Source organism: Vanessa cardui, chromosome 10 (genome assembly GCF_905220365.1).
Source record: "Vanessa cardui chromosome 10, ilVanCard2.1, whole genome shotgun sequence".
In the NCBI taxonomy this organism is placed as follows: Eukaryota; Metazoa; Arthropoda; class Insecta; order Lepidoptera; family Nymphalidae; genus Vanessa; species Vanessa cardui.
Genome location: NC_061132.1, coordinates 11,430,152 through 11,452,266, shown reverse-complemented (window position 1 = coordinate 11,452,266; position 22,115 = coordinate 11,430,152). Strand labels below are relative to the sequence as shown.

The following is a 22,115-nucleotide window of genomic DNA, read 5'->3' as shown; positions in this document are numbered from 1 at the left end:
CATGGCATTTTATAAGGAAGGCACAAAGCAAAGATGTTAGTATATAATAGACTATATATCCAAGTTGCAATTAACAATGAACATTCTAAATTCACGAGAAATTGATTTTTTAGGATATTTACTATTACGTCTTAACCAAGTTTAAAAGCCTCATAAACCCGGCATTGGAAACTAGTTAGATTTTCTAATAATTATTGTATAAGTAATTTTAGGGAATAATTTAATTGCATTTATACAAAGACCGTAAACGTTGTTTCATTCACCGGTCGTTCAATCGTTCAACCTCCACAGACGGTAGTACGAAATTTATAGAAACCTTATCATCAATCCAAGATTACAGCCTCAATGTAACACCTAATGCGAGTGTCAAAATCATATTTAATCTTTTATTAAAACATAGACTTAGGGCGTAAGGCATTAAGGTTCAAAATCGTACACGCAATTATTACATATTTTGTCAGTTAACAATAGTCGTTAATAAGAATGTTTATAGCCTTATGTCTGACCTTTCGACCTTTATGGTCAGCATAATTTTCTTCCACAGTTAAGGACAAATATCAGACGCACTCCGAAATATCACTTCTTATCACTTCGATCTCCTCAAAATGACTATTTACAGCATGAGATCATATCACACATACAAACGCATTCAATGTACCCTACCAGTATGGGGCAGTGCCGTTTCTACACCGCTGTACTTTATATCTCTCGTCGCCGCCGAATCCTTGACCCCAAGGTAGATTCCTACCTCTACCTGATCTCTGAGCTGGTTTACCGGGGTGATTTTGGGGGTAACCCATCCTCTGGTTCGCGCAGGCGCCTGGCCGGCATCCGTTTCTGGGTGTATTTGGGTGGCTTCCTGACAGGGGGGGCGAGGAGAAACCGTCCCACGATTCCGGCATCATGCAGTTCCCGCAGCTCCATGCGAAGTCACCTTGAAACACGGTATAAAATCGATATTAATATATCGAATAATTAAGCAGTTTTGTCTTTTACAAGTAAAAATTTGGGTATCTACAATGAAACAGATGGCGATTTAGTAATTATTATTTATTTTTACAAGTCTACCGTTTGGCCAAAATTTGGAAGAATACCTGTACATTCTGTTTCCATCGACGACAATACTTACATAACAGTTAGCACTAGCGCGCACTGGTGATTTTTGTCACGGTGTCTGTTTCGTCACACTTGTCAAGTTCGTGAATATGTACAGGTGACGACACAAATGTCACGTCGTAACGTGCGCGCACCTCCATACATATTCATGGACTCGACAGGAGTGACGAAACACTCACCGTGACAAAAGTTACCAGTGCGCGCTAGTTCTTATCGATAAAAAATGAGCGTAGGTAATTATTTCTTTATAATGTTTCGTTTACCTACCAACATATAATATGTTATGCAAATTATCATTGAAAATATCATAACGATCTTTTAAAAGTATTAGTGACTACAAGCGAAATCGATTCGGAATAATCGTAACGTCTAAAAATTTCGAATAATCTTATTAAAAGGTAAAAACTTTTTAAATATATTAAATACAAAGATTTTTGGTCATCTACTTATATACCAATATAAAACACATTTTCTACATAACAAGATTATTTTTTATCTGACGCTAAGAGGTTCGATTTACAATAAAGTTTATAATTATAGAATTAACTTAAAATTATTTCGTTAAGATTATTCATAAGAATTTTTAAATTAAGAACATATGTCTGAAAATAAAGTTTTTTAAATGTATAAAAAAATATTTCGTATTGAGGTTGAAAGAGTTTATAATAAAAAAATAATATTTAAAAATATAGCATATGTTTAATTTACAGATTAATAATAAAGAATTACATGAGCTTGTTTGTAATTAAAATAAATTAACATTCAAAGATTACATAATGTTACTATGTAACCTGTGTGCAAGAGAGAGACAGAACTAGCTAAAACACTTTCTTACTTCTTCCACATTAGACTTGGAGTATCATAATAATATATATTTATAGACCTGCCTGCATCACAAAGGGTTGATGATACACAAATGATATATTACGACATCATAGTTTTAATGCTGGTATAGAAAAATCCAGAGAAATTGGGTACAAATATAATTATAACTTATAGCACAAAAATATTTGTGATAAGCTTTAATTTAAAAACAGATAATATACTGGGGTTCATCGGTTTTCTCTTTGAAATCTTTGATAGTTAATCTATTTTAATACAAACTCCTTACATTTCAAAGATAAAATATTTTAATACTTAAAGAATAGATGAATGCGTTCTAAGATTATTAAAAAAAAAACTAAATATTTACCGTTGCTTACATCCTATAGATTAGTTTAAGTTTTATTTCCCAAGAATTAAAATTAGTCGAATATAAAAATAAATATTAATAATAATTCAAATTTGAAGTTTTAAATTTATCTTCTTGTTCACTTAATAATAGAAATTAAAAAAAACAAAAGTCTGTATTTGGTATAAAGTTCGAATAATTTTATCGTATGGCAATACAACAATTCAAATTAAATACAATTAGCGAAATAATAATACAATAATTTAACTAAAATAAAAAAAAATACCCAACAGCTGTCGCATATGATGTGTAACATCAGACATCTCTCTTTATATCATCTCAGAAAATAGGTTGGTACCACCTGACAAACTAACACCGTGCGCGCTCATTGTTCAAATCAAATAACATGTATATCACCGGCTTTAAGTTACACACTTCCGTCCCTTTCACCCAAAATACCAATGGCGGATTTACCAATAGGCTAAGTAGGCTGGAGCCTAGGGCGTCAAATTTAGCCCAATTTTTTTTATTATCTTACAGAAATAAAAAAAAAACATAATTATATGCATACACATTACGTCCGCAATCCGTATACTCGTCACTGCATAGCGGGTTGGAAAAATAACCTAGTAACTGACAGAAATATCACCTAGTTTATAATCATACTAATGACTGGAAAAACCGATGTAATAAGGACGATAGAATACAAATCATAAATATTGCAAAAAAAAGTAGGGGCGGCAAAAAATTTAATAGCCTATAGAATAGCGGCAAATGTGTAATCCGCCACCGCAAAGCACACTAACACGTTTGCAAGAACGAGATAGATGATGCTACACTTCATAGCCACACAAAAAATACAGTTCTATTCGAAAAAAAATAATTGCTAAGGATTTTAAAAACTTACATAAATATATGAAACGCGAGTTTCTACTATACGAGGCCAATAATATATCTAAAGCTAAGTAGATATTGCTTACAAAGCTGTAACAATGATTAGACTATAGCCGATTTAAATAGGAGGTATAAAGTGAAACAAACAATGTTGACCTTGAATTTGTAATATTACATATTAATAAAAAAAAGTAAATTTGTCTATGTCTCAATTCCATTGCCTCTGAGTTCATACAACATTTGACAGTACGCCAGAATGCTATTTTAGAGAATATTTTGAAGGATCAAAGTGATGAGCAACTGACGCAACATCGACAAATATCTCTATAATCTGTGATATACCCGAAAAAAATGACATTTCGAATGTCAGATAAATTGTTATTGAATAATCTCGACCGTACCGTTCATTCATCGTGTCTTCTCCATCGCACGTGACATTGGCAACATAAACTGTGCCCTCAAGACAAAAATAAAAAAAGTAATGAAAGCAAATTAAAGTAGACATTAGTATAATTAAAAATTTGTTTGATTATAACTAAAAATGATACAATAATCAAGAGTATTTTACTTCATAAAGTAGCAGGCTATGAGCTATTCGCATGGACAATTTGAATCTTAGATTTGTCTATCTTTACTCCTCCCGTCATCGAAACACATATATATATCTTTTCGTTCTATTACCACACAGAGACCTCAAGAATTTTCATCCGTATCTAACAATTACAACGCAGTCTTCACTTTGAGTCAATTCATAAAATCCTGATTTATGATTTATAAGATGATTTATTGATCCCAGTGATTCTGAGATGACATCTGCATGTAGAAAAACTCTTCATAATAAAACCATAACCCATTATGGTTTTATTTTGGAGAGTTCCAGCCGTGGAAATGCAGAAAAAATAATACGTGCGAAAAGACGTCGTCAGCTAACAATGACCAGGGACTACAATATATTCTCTTAAGATATAAGAAGAAATGATATTCTATGTAGTTAAGTAAATTTCAGGACTAACCATTGAACTTGGCACCCATTTAGATCTCATTTTTTTTATCGTTGAAGTCAAAAACCAAGGCCTATATCAAAATATTGAACTTGGCTCCCATTTTACATTTATGGTTTTGATTCTAACATGACTTTGTATTTTTTAAATGTTAAAAAGAGTAACTACTGAGTTTCTTACCGGTTATTCTCGGTAGAATCTACTTTCCGAACCGGTGGTAGCTTCACTTAATTATAAATGACGATTCAAAGGTGCTTGTAAAAGCTTACTTGAATAAAGTTTATTTCGATTTAATTTGATTCGATTTGAAATTCACAAGAAAATTTTGACGTTTAATGTTAATCGCCATTTTTTTTCATAAGGATTTTGACTCAAAGGGAAGACCGTTTGCCCATCGATTATTTATGAATATAACGAATATTCGAGAAACTATCTATACAATTATTAATTCGATAGAATAATTAGTACTTCCCAATAGCGTATATACAATGAATTTGTCGTTTCATAATAATCAACTCGTTCCTAATTACGTTTCTATAATATAATTAATAATCTATTTTATTTCGTTCAATTATATGAAACACTAGTGATGTACCAATCAAATTCATCGTATATCGATATAAAATTAAGAAAATCTTTAACAATGAGCAACGACAGTTTACGCTTAGAAAATACGCATTATTAGGCACAAATCACTTCCGTAAACTATATCTAGCATTCTATACCTACAGACCATGTTCAGTGATGAAACGTTTTGATCTTTGATTACATACGAATAGAGTTCATAATTGAATAACAAAAAAAATACAAATCAAATCATTTCACACTGAACAATCATAAGTACATAATCTACTTCGTTTATTAATTAGTATATTAAAAATTTTAATTTAAATAACTAATTATGAAGATATAACAGATTGTTTTGGGTGTCAGAGGAATAATAATAATAGTTTTTTCTAACACAGATTAAATATACTTATACTTACGTAAACTTCTACAAATTTACGTAAATTATATAACCAATACGACTTATAAAGACAATATTTAAAACTTTTTTGTCCACTAAAACAAATATACACATAATAGAGTATATAGAAAAGTGACTGTATAAACCGAAAACATGGTACCAAAAATCACTAACTCAGATACCCTGAACTGCAACCTAAAAACACCCCGAAACAGTCTAAAAAGTCACCAAAACGATTTCTATGCTCAATTCAAAGATACACAAAACGCACAAAAGGTCTGCGTTGATTTGAAAATTAATTAAATAATAGTAATGAAACATCGGAGCTGAGATGGCTCAAAGGTTAGAACACGTACACCTTAATCGATGATTACGAGTTCAAACCCAGTCAAGCTGCAGCTAGCAGGTTTATACTTCATCTCAAGCTTGACGGTGAAGGAAAACATCGTGAGAAAACCTACATAAGTCTAATTTCAACGAAATCCTGCCAAAAGTGAATCGAGCAACTCGCATTGGTACAGAATATGCTCTTAACTAGCTCATCAAAGGAAGAAGAGGCCTTAGCCCAGCTGTGGGAAATTTACAGATTGATACTGTACTGTACTGTACTGTAATAGTCCGTCTGACACCCACCACAAGTATGGAAGATACGAACAAGTCATTCATAAACACTAATAGACTCCGAATTAACTAGAACATTCGAATCACCGTTTTATATTGTCAATGTATAACCCGAGTCGATGAGAACGATTAAACGTAACACATTTGAAAATGGAACAATCTATATTCACCTCTCGCTCGCACAATATCTCTGCTTATCCTTACACTTACAGTGAAAAATATAGAAATTTCCAGAACAATCATAAAGCTAGTAAGTAATAAAAAAAAATAGTTTAAATAAATTTGTTTCAAATTACCATTATTTTGATTTTAATGACCAAAGAGAACAAAGTCAAAATTTATAAAACGTCATAAATATCACTGTTCTTTTTTTAAAATTATATCAATGGCACAGAAAAAATAAATAACATCATTCACCGCTCGAGTCTTCCAATATTTGTATTTGAAAATAGAACGTCACTTATGACATTAGTCAATTACAATAAATATTTGAAATTATTAACCCATATATTCGAATTATTAGACAGGCAAATGAAATGGTATATTCTGCCTATGAAATTGTAAGGAATATAAAGGCATTTTTAAAACCGTCAACGTACCACCTAATACGGAGTCAAATTTGTTAAATCCCTTATGTAAATATACAGGCTCTATAGGTCTTCGAACTGGTACGCATAACAAATGCTGTTCCGTTACGGGACTTGCGAAAAATTGGTCAAAAATGATCATCATCATCATGACTTATCTCAAGTCTTTATACCTTACACGGAGTCACTTCAGACTATTATAACAATACAATCACATCGAGGATAAATCTTTACATTAATTTCATAAGAGATTTCTACTTTTATTTTATTTATAATTTTTTTATCAACAGTAATAAACTTGTTTATTCGAAAAAATACTACTACATACATACTCATTTAAATATAACTATTACAGACAGTAAATGTCAAAAATACAGATTAAAGAAAAGTCATTATTATTTGACATTACTAACATAGAAAATATACTGTAAATAATATCATTATATTTTTAAATGACAAAGCGTGCAATCAACTGTAACAAAAATAAACATCATGTTTTTTTAAATAGACTATTATTTATTGAGCACATCACGGTTCAAGCCATTATATATTAATACCATCGGCCTAACTTGAATATAAAAAATAAATATATTGTCTATGGATTATATTGTATAATATGCCCTTATATATGACCTACTATAATTTCTATAATTAACATTTCAGTATTCATTTAGTTATTTTCATTACGGCCGTTGGTATATCATATACATATATATGAAATAAATTGACAAACGCACAACTAACATTAAAGTAATCTATTATTATATATTTCTTGTTCCTCGCTAATATTTTTGTAAACTAATTTGCTAATTATTTAATAATATTCATAAATCTACCTCGAAAATATTTATAATCATACATAATCTAAATTATCTACAAATATAGCGAAATAAAATATATTGTTATCATTTTCATATTAACTTATTAATAGTTTAATACTGCTTGATTGACCTTCATACACCAGAAATAAAAAAAATAAAAAAAACAAATATTTTTACTTTTTAAAATCTCTGAAATTAATATAATGTTATTAAAATAAATAACGTTACAGTAATTACAAAAACAAATGTTTACTATTTATCTTGAATTAAGTCTATCTAAAAATCACATTTTTTTATTTATAACATTTTTTTATATTATTGTTTATCATATCAATTCCATAAAATAAGGTTTAATGAGAAAAAAAAAACTAGTTGACATTTTCATTATATTACTGGTAACCCTAATTTAATAAACGTCAGTTACATAAAAAGCTTAGGATCGTAACAATGGAGATGGGAATCTAGACGCAAATAAATCATTAATTTATACATATATTTCGTTGTGGAGGAAACTTTACTATATAAATATATTGTCACTTAGACTAGCATCTATGAAATAATAAAAAGAAACTATACGTTAAACTCTAAACGTTTTTTATAACGACCTCTTTGAATTAACTTGGAATACGTACTACTGGTATGTTTATATTTTCTTAGATATTTTTTAGATTAACTGTTAATACATTCGTATGATCTCGAAGGCACTATGGGAAAAGCCACAAGGAGAATACAAGTTTGATCAAACAAGTTTCTGGTTTATTGCACAGTATCCAAAAAGGACCAAGAAGCACACACAGATCACTGTATAGAGTACAACGCCAAACTGATAACTATCCTGAGAAGAAGACAAGTCTTAAATCAACCAATAGTAATTGGTTATTCATAGATTATCTTGCCAATTTAATTTAAAGAAAAACAATTGTCATGAGTCACGTTTATAGCACACCCAAAAGCAATGAGATACTATTTATGTCTGTTACTCCAATAACAGATTAATCTTAACAAAAATATTTTGACGTGACAATATTCAATATTTGAACCAGCAGAGGTACATTTCCAAGCGCATCCATAAACAATACCAGATCACATACCCATCAGTATTCACCTATACAAATCATATAATCCTTATAGCTGACTGAAAAATGAACATCACTACTAACATAGCTACAGATAAAAGTATCCCCCACAACGCACATCACTAGCACTAGCACTGATCGTCCAACGCCTATATCCGTGAGTCGGTCAGGCGAAACTTCTTACAGTAGAGCCCTTTTCAAAACGGACGGTGGTGGGCCATGTAGGCAGGCTGGTGCTGATGGTACTCGCGCCGGTACCTGTTCTGCTGCAAATACAGGTCCTGTCTGTGCAGCATGTCGAGCTGATCGAGGCTGTGGTGACGCTGCGGCGTCGCGTGCGGCACTGTGTCCGAGCAGCGTGAAATGTTTCGGTTTGCGCGTTAACACGTTTGCGTGCGTGCACGTTTTGCGCGTTAACACGTTTGCGTGCGTGCACGTTTTGCGTGCAAGCACGGTTTGCGTGCGTGCACGTTTTGCGCGTTAACACGTTTGCGTGCGTGCACGGTTTGCGTGCGTGCACGTTTTGCGTGCGTACACGGCGTGTACGCTCGTAATTATAACCCAATCACTATATATCAGGAATTTGATATCCAATTCATTGGCGTATGTTAAACTTTAGTTATGTATGAAGTTTTTTCAAGATTACGATATTTACAAGACCGAATAATAACTAATATTCATAGTTAGCTTTTACACTAAAGACAATACGATACTTTAATTCTACACTATTTTAACTGTACCTTTAATGGCCTCACCTCGATTGTGATGGAAGCCCGCCGCCCATCCAGCATAATAAGCGGCTTTTTGTTTACCATGCTCCTCCGCCACCTAGAAAGGAATTTGATTCTGAAGACCCAATTTCCATTACGTACAGTTTATTTCATATATTTTTTTGGTCGTTAATACTAAATTATTTGTTTATTTCCAAAACCAATAGCATCGGCTCTGCTTCAAATATGTTTATAAAATTATTGTATCGCCACGCTTTATTGTATCAAAACATATTATCTGTGTTATCAAGATATGATTCAATGAAAAAAGGGGCGCATTATATATAGCCTCATGGATGTTTTTCAACAGGCTCATTTTTGCATAGTTTTCAATTTTGATTTTGGTATTGATCGACCTTTTTATTTCCAACAAGCACTGTAGTAATCCAATCATGGAAGATTATTAATTAAATTACCATTTATCAAGTAGTTAGTGCTTTAAATAATGTAACTTTGTTTAATACATAAGATGAAATTGAGGTCAATATTTAGTCATTGATCATAAAATTTGTCTTCGATTTTCAATCATCAAACGTTGATTGGGCAAGTGGATTAAACGTAATGTTATAGTTATCTAGCGCACCGTAGTGTCGCTGAGCAGTCTCCGACGCGCTCCGTACACTGTCCCCACGCTTACCGTCTAATTTAGACCATGTCCCAACCCAAGACAGCCAATTGGTAGCATGCACAGAGAAGTTCAAACGATAGAAAGAAGGATAGACATTTGAGTACGATGGAGAGGAGTTATGGAGGAAAATACTCTAACAGTTAGAATGAGGGTAGTTTTAACATATCTACTAGGTATAGGTATAGGATCATTGACAACACTAAACCCTGAAGGAGGGTCGGGGGGGGGGGTGTTGCTTAAGTCAGACTTTCTGTAAAAGATTGCTATTGTTATAAGGCCAGGATAATGCTTGGATATTGGGTCAAATGTTTTGAATGTGTTGGTCAATAATTTACATACAGTACACACATACATATATAATGTATTCAGAAAATGTAAATGGATTTTTTAATGTACCATGCATTTTTTAATTACATTTGATATAATATATTATATGTATGATTTGAAAACATAAAGGATACAGTAATTGAAATAGAGTTATTTTTCTTGTAACAGTAGCAATGAGAAACTTCGAATAAATTTAACTGATATCGATTTAATTGTGCGAACATCTTAATCGCTTTTATATCGATTATGCAATCGATTAATTTAATTTAAAATTCGAATTTGCTCATCACCAATAAAGTTTACAGTCGACATTCGAGTTGTCATAAGAGAGAAAGAGAAAAAAAATCGAATAGATATTCGAATCACCAACCTTGACGCTTAGTGGTTCCGTACCACCTTCCGGTATGACGTTGTTTAGGGCCGCTATTGCTTCTTGGGCTTCTTCTCGCTTGTCGAACCTAAGAAGAAAGCACCATTTATTAGGATGGGCTGCTGGGCTAAGGCCTCCTCTCCCTATGAGGAGAAGGTTAGGAATATGTTCCACCACGCTGTTCCAGTGCGGTGACATATGTGGCAGAATTTCTATGAAATTAGAAACATGCAAGTTTCCTCACGATGTTTTCCTACCCCGTTAAGCACGAAATGAGTTATAAATAAAATTTTAACAAAAAGAAAAACCGACTTCAAACAAAACACTATTTTAAAACAAATAAAAATTTACTAAAAAGTCATAAAAATAATTGCATATTTAACATATTTTTGAGAGTCCTAGTTAAAATGAAATGAAAAATATTAGACTACTTAAAAGTCGATTTACGATTATATAATGTAGTTATAATTATTGCTATATTTGGAGCCGGTGTCAGCCACGGGCACACGCTTCAACAATCAAAAGAAAGAAGCGATACGAGCCTCTTGATTGACCCAGTATAATATCGTATAAAAGGTAATTTGTAAGAAACATATTTCTTAAAGTATTCTCGTATGGTTTTTTGATATATATAGTATAGGGTTGGCTGATATAAATAATTAATATACGGAATTTAAATCCATTAAAACTAGTTTTATTTCAACACAAATTAAACATATGAATATTCAGTGGTGATTGCCTGGGTTTGAACTAGCAATCATCGGTCACGATGCACGCGTTCTAACCCAGTGGCTAGTGATCACTTAAATTTAACATTCTAACTGGCAGGTTGAACTAAATGTTATCAATTAGGCCCAGTGGTTCGAACGCGTGCATCTAAACCGATGATTGCGTGTTCACACCCAGGCAATCACCGCTGATTCATGTGCTTAATTTGTCTTTATAATTCATCTCGTGCTCAGCGGTGAAGGAAAACATTGTGAGGAAACCTGCATGTGACAAATTTCATAGAAATTCTGCCACATGTGTATTCCACCAACCCGCATTGGAACAGCGTGGTGGAATATGTTCCAAACCTTCTCCTCAAAGGGAGAGGAGGCCTTTAGCCCAGCAGTGGGAATTTACAGGCTGTTGTTGTTGTAGGGTTATCTCACCTTACAAAAGCGACACCCCTCGGCGTGCCGTTACTCTTGTCCCTCAGGATGTGTTTCTGCACTATCCTTCCGTACTTGCCGAATATCGTCTCCAACTGTTCCTCGGTTATCGCACGGGGGAGATTCGTTACGTACAGATTTGTGTCTTTTATGTCTTCACCTGATGGACGAGCGTAGGAAACCTGATAAAAAAAAAGCAATTTTAGTTCCACTATGCTATAGAGGCTGCATTTGACGAAACGCCCTCCCAAAGATAGCAGTCCTATACGCTCATTGGGTAACTCACGTGGTCTTCATTGGCCTAATCGCTTTGATTGTTATACATAGATAGATATAGATATTGGACAACATCAGATACACTACTCTGCTCCCAATGTAAGTAGCTAAAACACTTGTGTTATGGAAAATCACAAGAAACGACGGTACCACAAACACCCAAGACATAGAAAACTAATGAACTTTTTCTACATCGACTCGGCCGGTATCGAACCTCGGAGTCGCGTACCCATGAAAACCGGTGTACACACTACTCGACGGAAGTCATATTTATTATATTGTATTGTCTTTATTGTTAACTATTTAGTCATCTGTAGCCACGCATCGACCAATGAGATTTGAGTATTTTGTGTCCTAGGAGTTCAAATCGTGGAATGGACTAGAATACTATATCGTTTTTGTCCCAATTAGAACTTTTAAATGACGATAGGCACAATATAGAACCTCAGCACCTGTTTCCGACCTGATTCCAACCGAATCCATCTCTCATATAAAATTATTTTACTACTAGTTGTCGACCGCAGTGACGTTCGCGTTTTAGGGCTTTGGTTATCATTTATCAGGCACAAAAAGTAGTCTATTTCCTTTCTTGAAGGTCAAATTTATTTCATACAAAGTTTCATCAAATTCGGTTCAGCGGTTTAATATTGAAAGAACTACAGACTATAGAGTATAGATCTTCCTTTAGTAACGTAACACAGTATCTTGTAACGGTATTATACTCAAGCGCAAAGAACAATGCTAATAAATAATTATGTTAATGAACAGATATTACAATAACCTTTAACCGTTTATTCCTGAGCTGGTAACCGTTGAACGTATCTATTGCTCTCGCGGCGTCCTCTTCCCTCGTGAAATTGACAAATCCAAAGCCGTAACTATAACCAGTCTGAAAGTTAAAACATATCATATTACCAAAATAAATATAATAAAGGAAATACATAAAAAGTGGGCGTGGCTTAAAAATTACCATAACATTTTATTTTTATATATAGACATTTTTCAGTCAATCAAAACAATAAACATACGACAATCAACCTACGATGAAAAAAGGAAATCAGGAAAATAGCATATTGCATATTTACAGTCGAGTTAAGAAAAGGTTCGTCACCTTAAGATCTATTTTCGTGTGCTCAGTATGAGCGATAATCTGCTTTACCGATCGAGAATGACATATTGCGTCGCAATGATTTGATGTTCAGATTCAAAAGATCATAAGGGTTTAAGACTTGAAAGTTTTCTTACTCAGACTGCACTCGAGCTAATTCTCGTTTGATCTTTTATTCAATAAATAGAGGAAGACTGCGAAAACATTTTATTTATTTATGTAGCTAAGACTTTGCTTATGCCGTTTATGTGGATTTATATAGCAAAGGTATGCTAAATAGGCCACCTGATGATAAATGGTCACAACTACCAAAAGACCATTCCTTTCATCGCCAATGCTTCATCAACCTTGGAAGCCGAGATATTATGTAGCAATACTTGGTGGTAGAGCTTTGTGCAAGCCCGTCTGGGTACCACCCACTCATCAGTTATTCTACGGCCAAATAACAGTATTGTTGTGTTCTGGTTTGAAGGGTGAGCCAGTGTAACTACAGGCGCAAGGGACATAACATCTTAGTTCCCAAGGTTGGTGGCACATTGACGATGTAAGGACTAGTTAATATTTCTATGCTCATCCGCCTACCTATACCATTAAAAAAAAATACATACCATCGCTGTTTACCTGTAGAATGTATATTAAATGATCTGTGGTCAGGGGGGCTTGCACAGAGTCTTGCATTAAGGTAAAGAGCTCATGAAATGCTTAAGAATGGGGAATGAGGAGAAATCCAAAAGTACTACTTTTATACCCAAAACTTAAGGATACCATAATAACCTTAAAATCCTTCATAACGCGACAGCTCTCAATCGGTCCGATGGTCATAAACATGGCGTACAGATCCTTCTCTGTCATCGTCTGTGGCAGGTAGTTGACGATGAGGTTCGTCTTCGCCGTGTCACCTCCAGCGGAGGATATGCCGCCTCCTTCAGACATGCTGCCCCAACACCGGACACCGCCACCGACTCGACCTCTATACTGCTGTTGGATTTGCTGCAACCACAAAAGAAATGTCATAAGAAAATTTCGTTTAGAGAATATTGATAGACAAAATGCTTTATTTGTCAAATATAGTATGACTTTTAAAGGTTTCAATGATACCAAGCGATATTTAATTTTGGGTTGGTTTCAAAATCAAAAGTCAAGATCAAAATAAAATTTATTCAAGTGCGCTTTTACAAGAACTTTTGAATCGTCATTTTACAATTAAGTAAAGCTACCACCGGTTCGGAAAGTAGATTCTACCGAGAAGAACCGGCAAGAAGTAGTTACTCCTTTTCAACATTTAAAAAATACAGTCATATTAGTTAATACAATTATTTAAAATTAATATTTATTGGGATAGGTTTTTGGAGTAGTTCACGGCGGTAATCATTTATTAATCATCAAAAAATACAATATAATATGCTTTATTAGTGAATAGTTCCTAGGTGTCAAAAATATAACCATCATTGTTTATGATGTAGAAGAAACTTTCCAGGCTCAAAGATGGTAAATCTTGGCTACGAGGAATTCTTAGATACTAAAAACATTTGCCTCGTCCAACTTGTGTACAAAACAGGGAACTAAGGGATCGTATAGAGATAAAGTCCTATAAGTTGTTTTGCGTGTATTCCATAAAAATCTTCTCTAAGAAATACATTAGCCCATCTAACAAAGCCAACTACATATACATATATTGGTAGGAGTTATTCGCAATACCAAAGATTTATCATCTTAAGAATCCTCATGGTGGCACAAAAATAATGCTATCTAAATCTTTCTTAACACAGGCAGGCGTCAAGCAGGCGGCAGCCCGGAACAGTCTGCCAAATACCTTTTTTCCAATGTCACAGAAATTGACAAATATCCCGTATTTAATCGTTTTTATAAAAAAGAAGAAAATAATTGATTTTAATTGATACTTTTTTTTTAATAAATTTTTGAAGTTGCATTTTTGACAAATTATGAAAAAAGCTAAAAAACACGATAACTCAAAAATGGTTAATTTTTGCACCATGGATATGAGGGGTATTATTGCAAGTAGTCACCCCTATGACCACCTAATGGGAATACGTCGAGTTACCAATAACCCTGTATATATAGTATAGGTATACTTAAAAATGTCAGATATCAATTACTATAATTTAAATACATAAATGTAGGTATTTGTTTATTAGAAATACTTATTAATTACTCACGTAATTACGTTTCAAAAAATGCCACACGCTACATACCCGCTTTCGAAAACGACTTACTCATAAATAAATAAAAAAACGAATTCAAAAACCTTAAATCTCATAAATACACAAAGTAAAACTCTCTCAAATTCCGCATTTCCGCAAACATGTCAATACCGAACGTACAAACTATAAACATAATCATCTGAAGAAAAAAAAACTAGACCGAAGCCGTGACCTACAAACATGTTTTACTATTATATGCAACTCACTCGATTCCAAGAGTGCTTGCCAAGAGCCCCTAAAACTACTTGAAAGTGCCGATAGAATGATCGCTATTGTTACCAAAACAAAAGGGCGTGATGCTGTAAGAAACACAGCTCCTACATTAAATGGATTACAAAACATACAATTGATAGACCTTTCTTTTCTCTTTTAACGTTACAATGATCAGGCAAACGTCCAAATAGGTCATGTGGATGGAAGAAACTTTAACCCTTTCTTACCTCCCAAAGAACGCAGCCCTATACGCTCATTGGGTAACGCACGTAGTCTTCATTGGCCTTTATTTTTTTTATTTTACGCTTTGATTGTAATCGATAGATGGATATAGATATTGGACAACATCACATACACTACTCTGATCCCAATGTAAGTAGCTAAAACACTTGTGTTATGGAAAATCAGATGAAACGATGGTACCACAAACACCCAAGACATAGAAAACTAATGAACTTTTTCTACATCGACTCGGCCGATAATCGAACCCGGGAGACCTCGGAATGGCGTACCAATTAAAACCGGTGTACACACTACTCGACGGAAGTCATATTTACTATATTGTTGTCTTTATTGTTAACTATTTATTCATCTCTAGCCAAGCACCGACCAATGAGATTTGAGTATTTTGTGTCATAGGAGTTGAAATCGTGAAATGGACTATAAAAAATAAATCATTATAAACACCTTTCTTTTCTCTTTTTACGTTACAATAATCAGGCAAACGTCCAAATAGGTCATATGGATGGAAGAAACATTAACCATTTCTTACGTCGCCAATGGGAGCCAACTATCTAAGATGTCTTATCGCTCGTGCTGAACCAGATCACTGACCTAAAAAGTTATGTTGTTTGGTGATCGAATGATTAATTATTGAAGCCATACCAAGCCAGAAGAAATTCACATAGACTTCTACAAGTGCACACAAGACATCCATTAATAACTGCTTCTGTGTGTGTGATATATTCATTTCGAATCTGACACACGTAAAATGAAAATGAAAATTGCGAGTTCAATCGGGAAAAATGTCAACCTACGTGTTTCGTAAACTCGCTGTTGGGTTCCAATAACAGCGTGGTAGAATCCGCTCAAAACCTTCTCGATTTATATTTAAAAAAAAAATTGTAAACATAAATAGGTATTTAATTGTCGCCGGGACAGAGCCCCCTTGGAGCCCTGGCAGACTAGACAAGTAGCCTAAATAAAACACAGAACGAGCAATGTTTCATTCAAATCTTTTGTCTTGACAAGATCTTTGTTTTTGTCAGATATATATTTTGACAAATCGCTTAGAAAAAGACCCGGATAATATGAGATTGTACGATTTCACGACCAACCGCCAGCATTACATCTAAAAGTAGGTTACGTATAGGTCACGAAAAATTAGGACGGAATCAAAATTGTGAAAATCTCTACATATTGTCAAAGCCCCGAAATTCATCTCCACCGTTCGTCCGCTTGAATGAAGAAAGTGTTAATGTAGGTGTTTAAACCTTAGAGAAGGGACCTTAGGAAATGTAACAAATTAATTCACAACTTTTTTTACGGCGTATGTGACAAACGAGCAGGAACTTGCAACACCTTGAGGTTTGATGATATCCATGACCCAAGACGGCCCAGTGGCTAGAACGCGTGCATTTTAACCGATGATTTCGGGTTCAAACCCAGGCAAGCACCACTATATATATGTGCTTAATTTGTGTTTATAATTCATCTCGTGCTCGGCGGTGAAGGAAAACATCGTGAGAAAACCTGCATGTGACTAATTTTATTGAAATTCTGTCACATGTGCATTCCACCAACCCGCATTGGAAAAGCGTGGTAGAATATGTTCCAAGCCCTCTCCTTAATGGAAGAGGAGGCCATTAGCCCAACAGTGGAAAATTTACAGGCTGTTACTTTACTTTTTACTTATCTTTTTAGTACACCGAAAGGAGTATATGAGATTTTCAGTACGAGACATAGTTTAATCTCAATAACTCAATGATCAATTCGGACGGCTAGCGACGTGAGTTAACAGCTTCGACCCTGACATCTTATTATTATCCGTCTTAGTATTCCTAGTAAGACTAATACTTACGAGGAAAATAGTAACATACATAATATGTAATGCCATAACAACTGAACTACTAAAATCTTTACACAGATAATCTTCCACACGTGTAACTGAACATACCTAAAGCGTTAAGCCGATTTCGATGAAATTGCGTATATTTAGAATCAAGCGTCAAAGTTTCGCGTAAATGATAAATATTAACGAAAATATTTTTAATAACTTGTGCTTGTTCCCAATTCTGAAGAAACAACAACGCTTTGGAGCCGTGTGGTGGAATAAGGTTTCAGAAGAGTTGAGATCTCAAAAGAGGCTTTAGCCTTAGTTGGGCGTAAACGTTAAAAGATTTGATACATTTATATTACTTTTATTGAAGTATGCATAAATATTCAAATAACAAGACTAGACGTAAGTTATCCATTGAACAAAAGGCTATTTGACAATGCGAAAAATAAATTGTGAATTATTGTTATCAGTGTATATTATGAGTTTAAAAGTGGTTATTTACTAACGAAACTTGAAAATAATACTTAATTTATTAAAAATCAATAAATAAAAAGGATTTTTTTTTATTTTGTCACAAAACGCTCCTGATTGGCCGGGCTTATGATGAAGCCACTTTCTTGTAAACCTTGCTTTTCTACTATATGTACCACAGATTAAAATACAGCAAAGTGACGTCACCGACCCCATCGCAGCGCCATATTGTCCAAGTGGCGTTTTCGCGCGTTATTTCAATATGGAATTTTTAATATGATATTTTTCGGTAAATATGTACTAGAAATAAAAAAATCAACTTTACTGGGTTCCATAACCTCTACTAAATAGTATAAAATGGATTTTAAAAACCAGTCAAATAGCCAAATATCTTCACGATCTATATTACTAGCTGATTCAATCCATATAGTGTTTTCCGTTGTAAGTTTATAAAGAAAACAACAACAATGTTATTTGTATATGCCTAAACAACAATTGCTATCCAAATATCATCCAAAAGTATGGCGCGCCTACACGTTCTTGCGGGCAGACAAGAGACTCTGGCAAACGTCCAATATAAATGGCTTATTCTTTATAAACTACTAATGCATTCGTTACGACTTTCATTAATAATGTATACCGATGCTGACATAACTAAATTACTCTGTTAAGTAAAGAAGATTATACGTATCATGATAGCTTATTATAAAACTTCTAGAATAAGAACACGAATTTCACGCTTGTCTCGCGAATAGACTGAAAGTGAAAACTGCTAAGTGAATCTTCAAACCGCGCTGTATCTTCTGGTAGAAGTATCATATATATTAATTAAGTACCTTTTTTTACTAACGCATTACAAAAAAGTCTCCTTACTTATAAATTACAGATATTGTGATTCTGTTTCAAAATAGTAATGCATTTACTTACGCAAAATTATCTCGATTTTTTTTCTTCCAAAAACAAAAATAACAAGCAAATCGACAAAAAATAAGACAAAAAAAATCCAAACCGTTTAAACGCAATAAACAACAACGAACTATTTATGAAAAGAAACCAACTAGATCATTAAAATCTATGAGGCTCGAAAATACTTAAAGATTTACAAATAAAACCTCTTTTCAAATAAATACTAACGGAAACATTTTTTTTTTTTTGTAATGGCATGCATAACAGGCACTTGACACAATGCCTAACATAACTTTGGAAGCTGCAATAGAGACCAAAGTTATGTTAGGGATGGTTAATATTTCTTACAGTCCCAAAGTCTATGGTTGGCGATAACAATTACCGTCAAATGGTCTATTTAACAGTCTGCCTGCCTAATTCATATTTCACAAAAACTTATCAAATGATATGATCGTCGAAAGAAGTCATCTGTCAAGAGTAGAATGGAAAAATTAAAATTTTTCAAATATTGGTAAAGAACTACTATGGAATTTCTTGTTGGTTCTTCTCGGTAGAATCTACATTTTGAAGTAGCTTTATATTAAACATTATTCTGTAAAACGACGACCTCCATTGTCGAGTGGTGTGTACACCGGTTTTTGTGTGTAACCCACTTCCATTCTCGGCCGAGTAATAGTAGATTTTCATTAGTTTTCTATGTTGTCTTGGGTCTGAGTGTTTGTGGTACAGTCGTTACTTCTGATTTTCCATAACACAAGTGCTTTAGCTACTTACATTGGGATAAGAGTAATGTATGTGATGTTGATGTCTCATATTTATTAATTTATTTATAAAACAACCAATTTATTAGTAGGAGCCTTATTGAATAAAGTTTTTGTTTTGATTTTGACATTGATCGATAATTTTTTTCAGACATATTTGAAAAGGTGACAAAGAAAATCTCCTGATAATCCGGTTACCTGGGTCCATGTTCATTCCAAACCAGTAATAGCTTTATATTTATTATTAAAATATAATTTCCTAAAAAGTCTATCAAAATGTTTGTTAAAGCCTATTTGAGTAAAGTATACTTTCCGATGAGAGCCATCAAGTTCAAATTATATATGAAAGTGTAAATGGCCATAGTGGTGATATTCTTTTTATCAACAACTTTCTGTAGATCAGCCAAAGCCAACATTATAGTAATGTCTATCAATAGCATAAACAAAAAGATAAGAAAAACTATAAAAGGAGATATTTTTCTGAGGTCATAAACTCAGGTCTGTCTAACAGGGAGGTCTCATTGGGTAAATAACAAGAACAAGATGCATATATGCCTATATATAATGTATATGACATATAAAAAACAAAAGACATTCCATTATTAAAATGCTTCCCCTCCAATTGAGAAGATTTAGGGAATGATGATGAATTCTAAAGAATATGTCTTTTTTAATGACAATTAAATTGTATGCATAATTACTACATGTATTTGTTTATCTGTAAAATTTCTCATGGTATATCAGGCAAGCACCGTAGTACACTATTTATGTACTTTATAACTTAATCTAAATCTATCCCACAGACAGCTGATACAGTTATCATTAATAATTTATAGAGAAATGAGATTTAACTCCATCACAAATTGTATATGTAACTCTGACTACATCCTATTAACATGGATTTTTTTTGGATTGTTATGTAAGTAGTAATTTTGTGTTACTCACAAATGTGAAAGACCCACTAATTTGGAGTATTTGTTGTTTTAATATTATTATCATGTGCATAATTGTAAATCAATGATATTAAATAACCATGATTACTATTTTCAATGTTGGAAATTAATTTCTTACATTTCAAATATATAATATGCAATTTTTGGTTTGACTGATGTACAAAATATAAAATATGGCTTAAATGCATCGAAAATTTCAATTTCGAGTTTTGAAGTTAACATATTATTTTAACATTTATACACAATGTAATAAAATTGTTTTTAAGACTATTATATTATTGTATTAATACTATGATGAGGTCAGTATCATATTTGTCTCATAATAACTTGTAGAATGAGTGAGATATATTATCTATATTTTGAGCAGTGATTTGTATATTTTTTTTAAATATATAACTTACATTTTCTAGTGAATTAAAGCTTCTATCCCAACTGCTGACCGGAGTCCCCCCGAACAGGTATCCTGGGTAGCGTTCACACATTTATCAAACTTTTATATACACTTGTCCTCAAAATCTTCTTGTATTCCAATTGTATTGAGCAAATTATCTATTATAACTGCATAGAAATCATTTTATACACCTATTTAGTGTGTTTGTTTGTAGAATCTGAAAAACAAAAAAATATTTACTTATTTACCAATTAATAAAATCTTGTAAACAGGATGGTATACAAAATATTTTATTTTTTTAAGAGGGCAAAGAATTTCGAATTGATAACCTTTCATTTGGTCAAAAGTATGATGAACAGTTTACATTTTTGTGACAACAAACATGATTCGAATATTTTTTTCCGAATACTTTATTATGTAAAACATATAATAAGTATTAGCGATTGTATTGATTAATCTAATTATAAATCCACACAACAACAATTCATTAATAATACACTCGTGTTCGAACATATTATTGATTTATTTGCTGATCATTTTAAATATCCCAAAATAGTACCGTTTACATTTTAGGCAATAATTGGTATAAGGTAATACTTTATTTACGCAAATAAAGTATCGCCTTAAGTCGTTTTATGATCATAAAATTCCACGAATGTTATTATTAATAATTTAATTAGGTAACAATAAACTCACAATTATAAGTTGAGAAGTAAATAAGTTATAAGATACGATTTTTTATATTCAAATAGGATTTCTAATGAAATTTATCAGCGCTAACAATTCTGAAATGTCAATCACTTTTTTTTATTTTCAGTTTTACTGACCCTGAATCTCAGTTTTTGGTAACTGTCACTTCTTTAGTCATAGACAAGATCATATCACAATTTAAGAGATAAGATTTAAAAAATTGTAATATTAATAACAATTTTGAAAATACAAAAAATTGCATCATTTGGGAACAGTAATTAAAATAATAACAAACTAATTTTTACAGCAACAATAAGGCAATCTTCAACTTTACCGAACTAAAATATAATTGCAAACATAAACAGTCTTACAAGATCATTTCATCGTTATAGTTAGCAAAAATTAATAGAAGATATAATTAAGTCAACATGAATATGTACGTATTTGAAAAAAAAACTAATTAATAAGTACGTAATTAATTTAAAAATCAAATGTACGACAATAACATAGACATTTCCAGTAAATAATTATTAGGCATCCCTAAAAATTATCATAATATACA

General features: G+C 32.8%; 1 protein-coding gene across 6 annotated transcripts; it reads right to left on the bottom strand.

Moving 5' to 3' along the window:
- Nucleotides 1–250: 250 nt before the first annotated feature.
- On the bottom strand, nt 251–21,703 carry LOC124533010 (sex-lethal homolog). 6 transcript variants are annotated; one of them, XM_047108166.1, is made up of 9 exons: nt 21,560–21,703; nt 20,874–21,080; nt 13,662–13,877; nt 12,561–12,668; nt 11,504–11,685; nt 10,350–10,437; nt 9,608–9,664; nt 8,995–9,082; nt 251–934 (listed from the first exon to the last, which is right to left on the bottom strand). In XM_047108166.1, exons 2-9 carry the CDS (start codon nt 20,952–20,954, stop codon nt 660–662), a joined length of 1,095 nt encoding a protein of 364 aa, XP_046964122.1. In that variant the 5' UTR covers nt 20,955–21,080; nt 21,560–21,703; the 3' UTR covers nt 251–659. The 6 variants fall into 6 exon arrangements, with proteins under 6 accessions (XP_046964122.1, XP_046964123.1, XP_046964124.1 ...); XM_047108167.1 differs by having other exon boundaries at nt 9,010–9,082; XM_047108170.1 differs by lacking the exon at nt 251–934 and adding an exon at nt 8,115–8,597 and having other exon boundaries at nt 9,010–9,082.
- Nucleotides 21,704–22,115: the final 412 nt, after the last annotated feature.

Bases quoted from the DNA above. Each gene is read 5' to 3' on its own strand.
- LOC124533010 (XM_047108166.1), bottom strand. From the start codon at position 20,954: ATGTGTGAACGCTACCCAGGATACCTGTTCGGGGGGACTCCGGTCAGC. The intron at 10,438-11,503 runs GTGAGATAACCC...CTTTCTTCTTAG, and splicing joins AGGGGTGTCGCTTTTGTAAG to GTTCGACAAGCGAGAAGAAG. The intron at 9,083-9,607 runs GTGCGCTAGATA...ATTCCTTTCTAG, and splicing joins GACTGCTCAGCGACACTACG to GTGGCGGAGGAGCATGGTAA.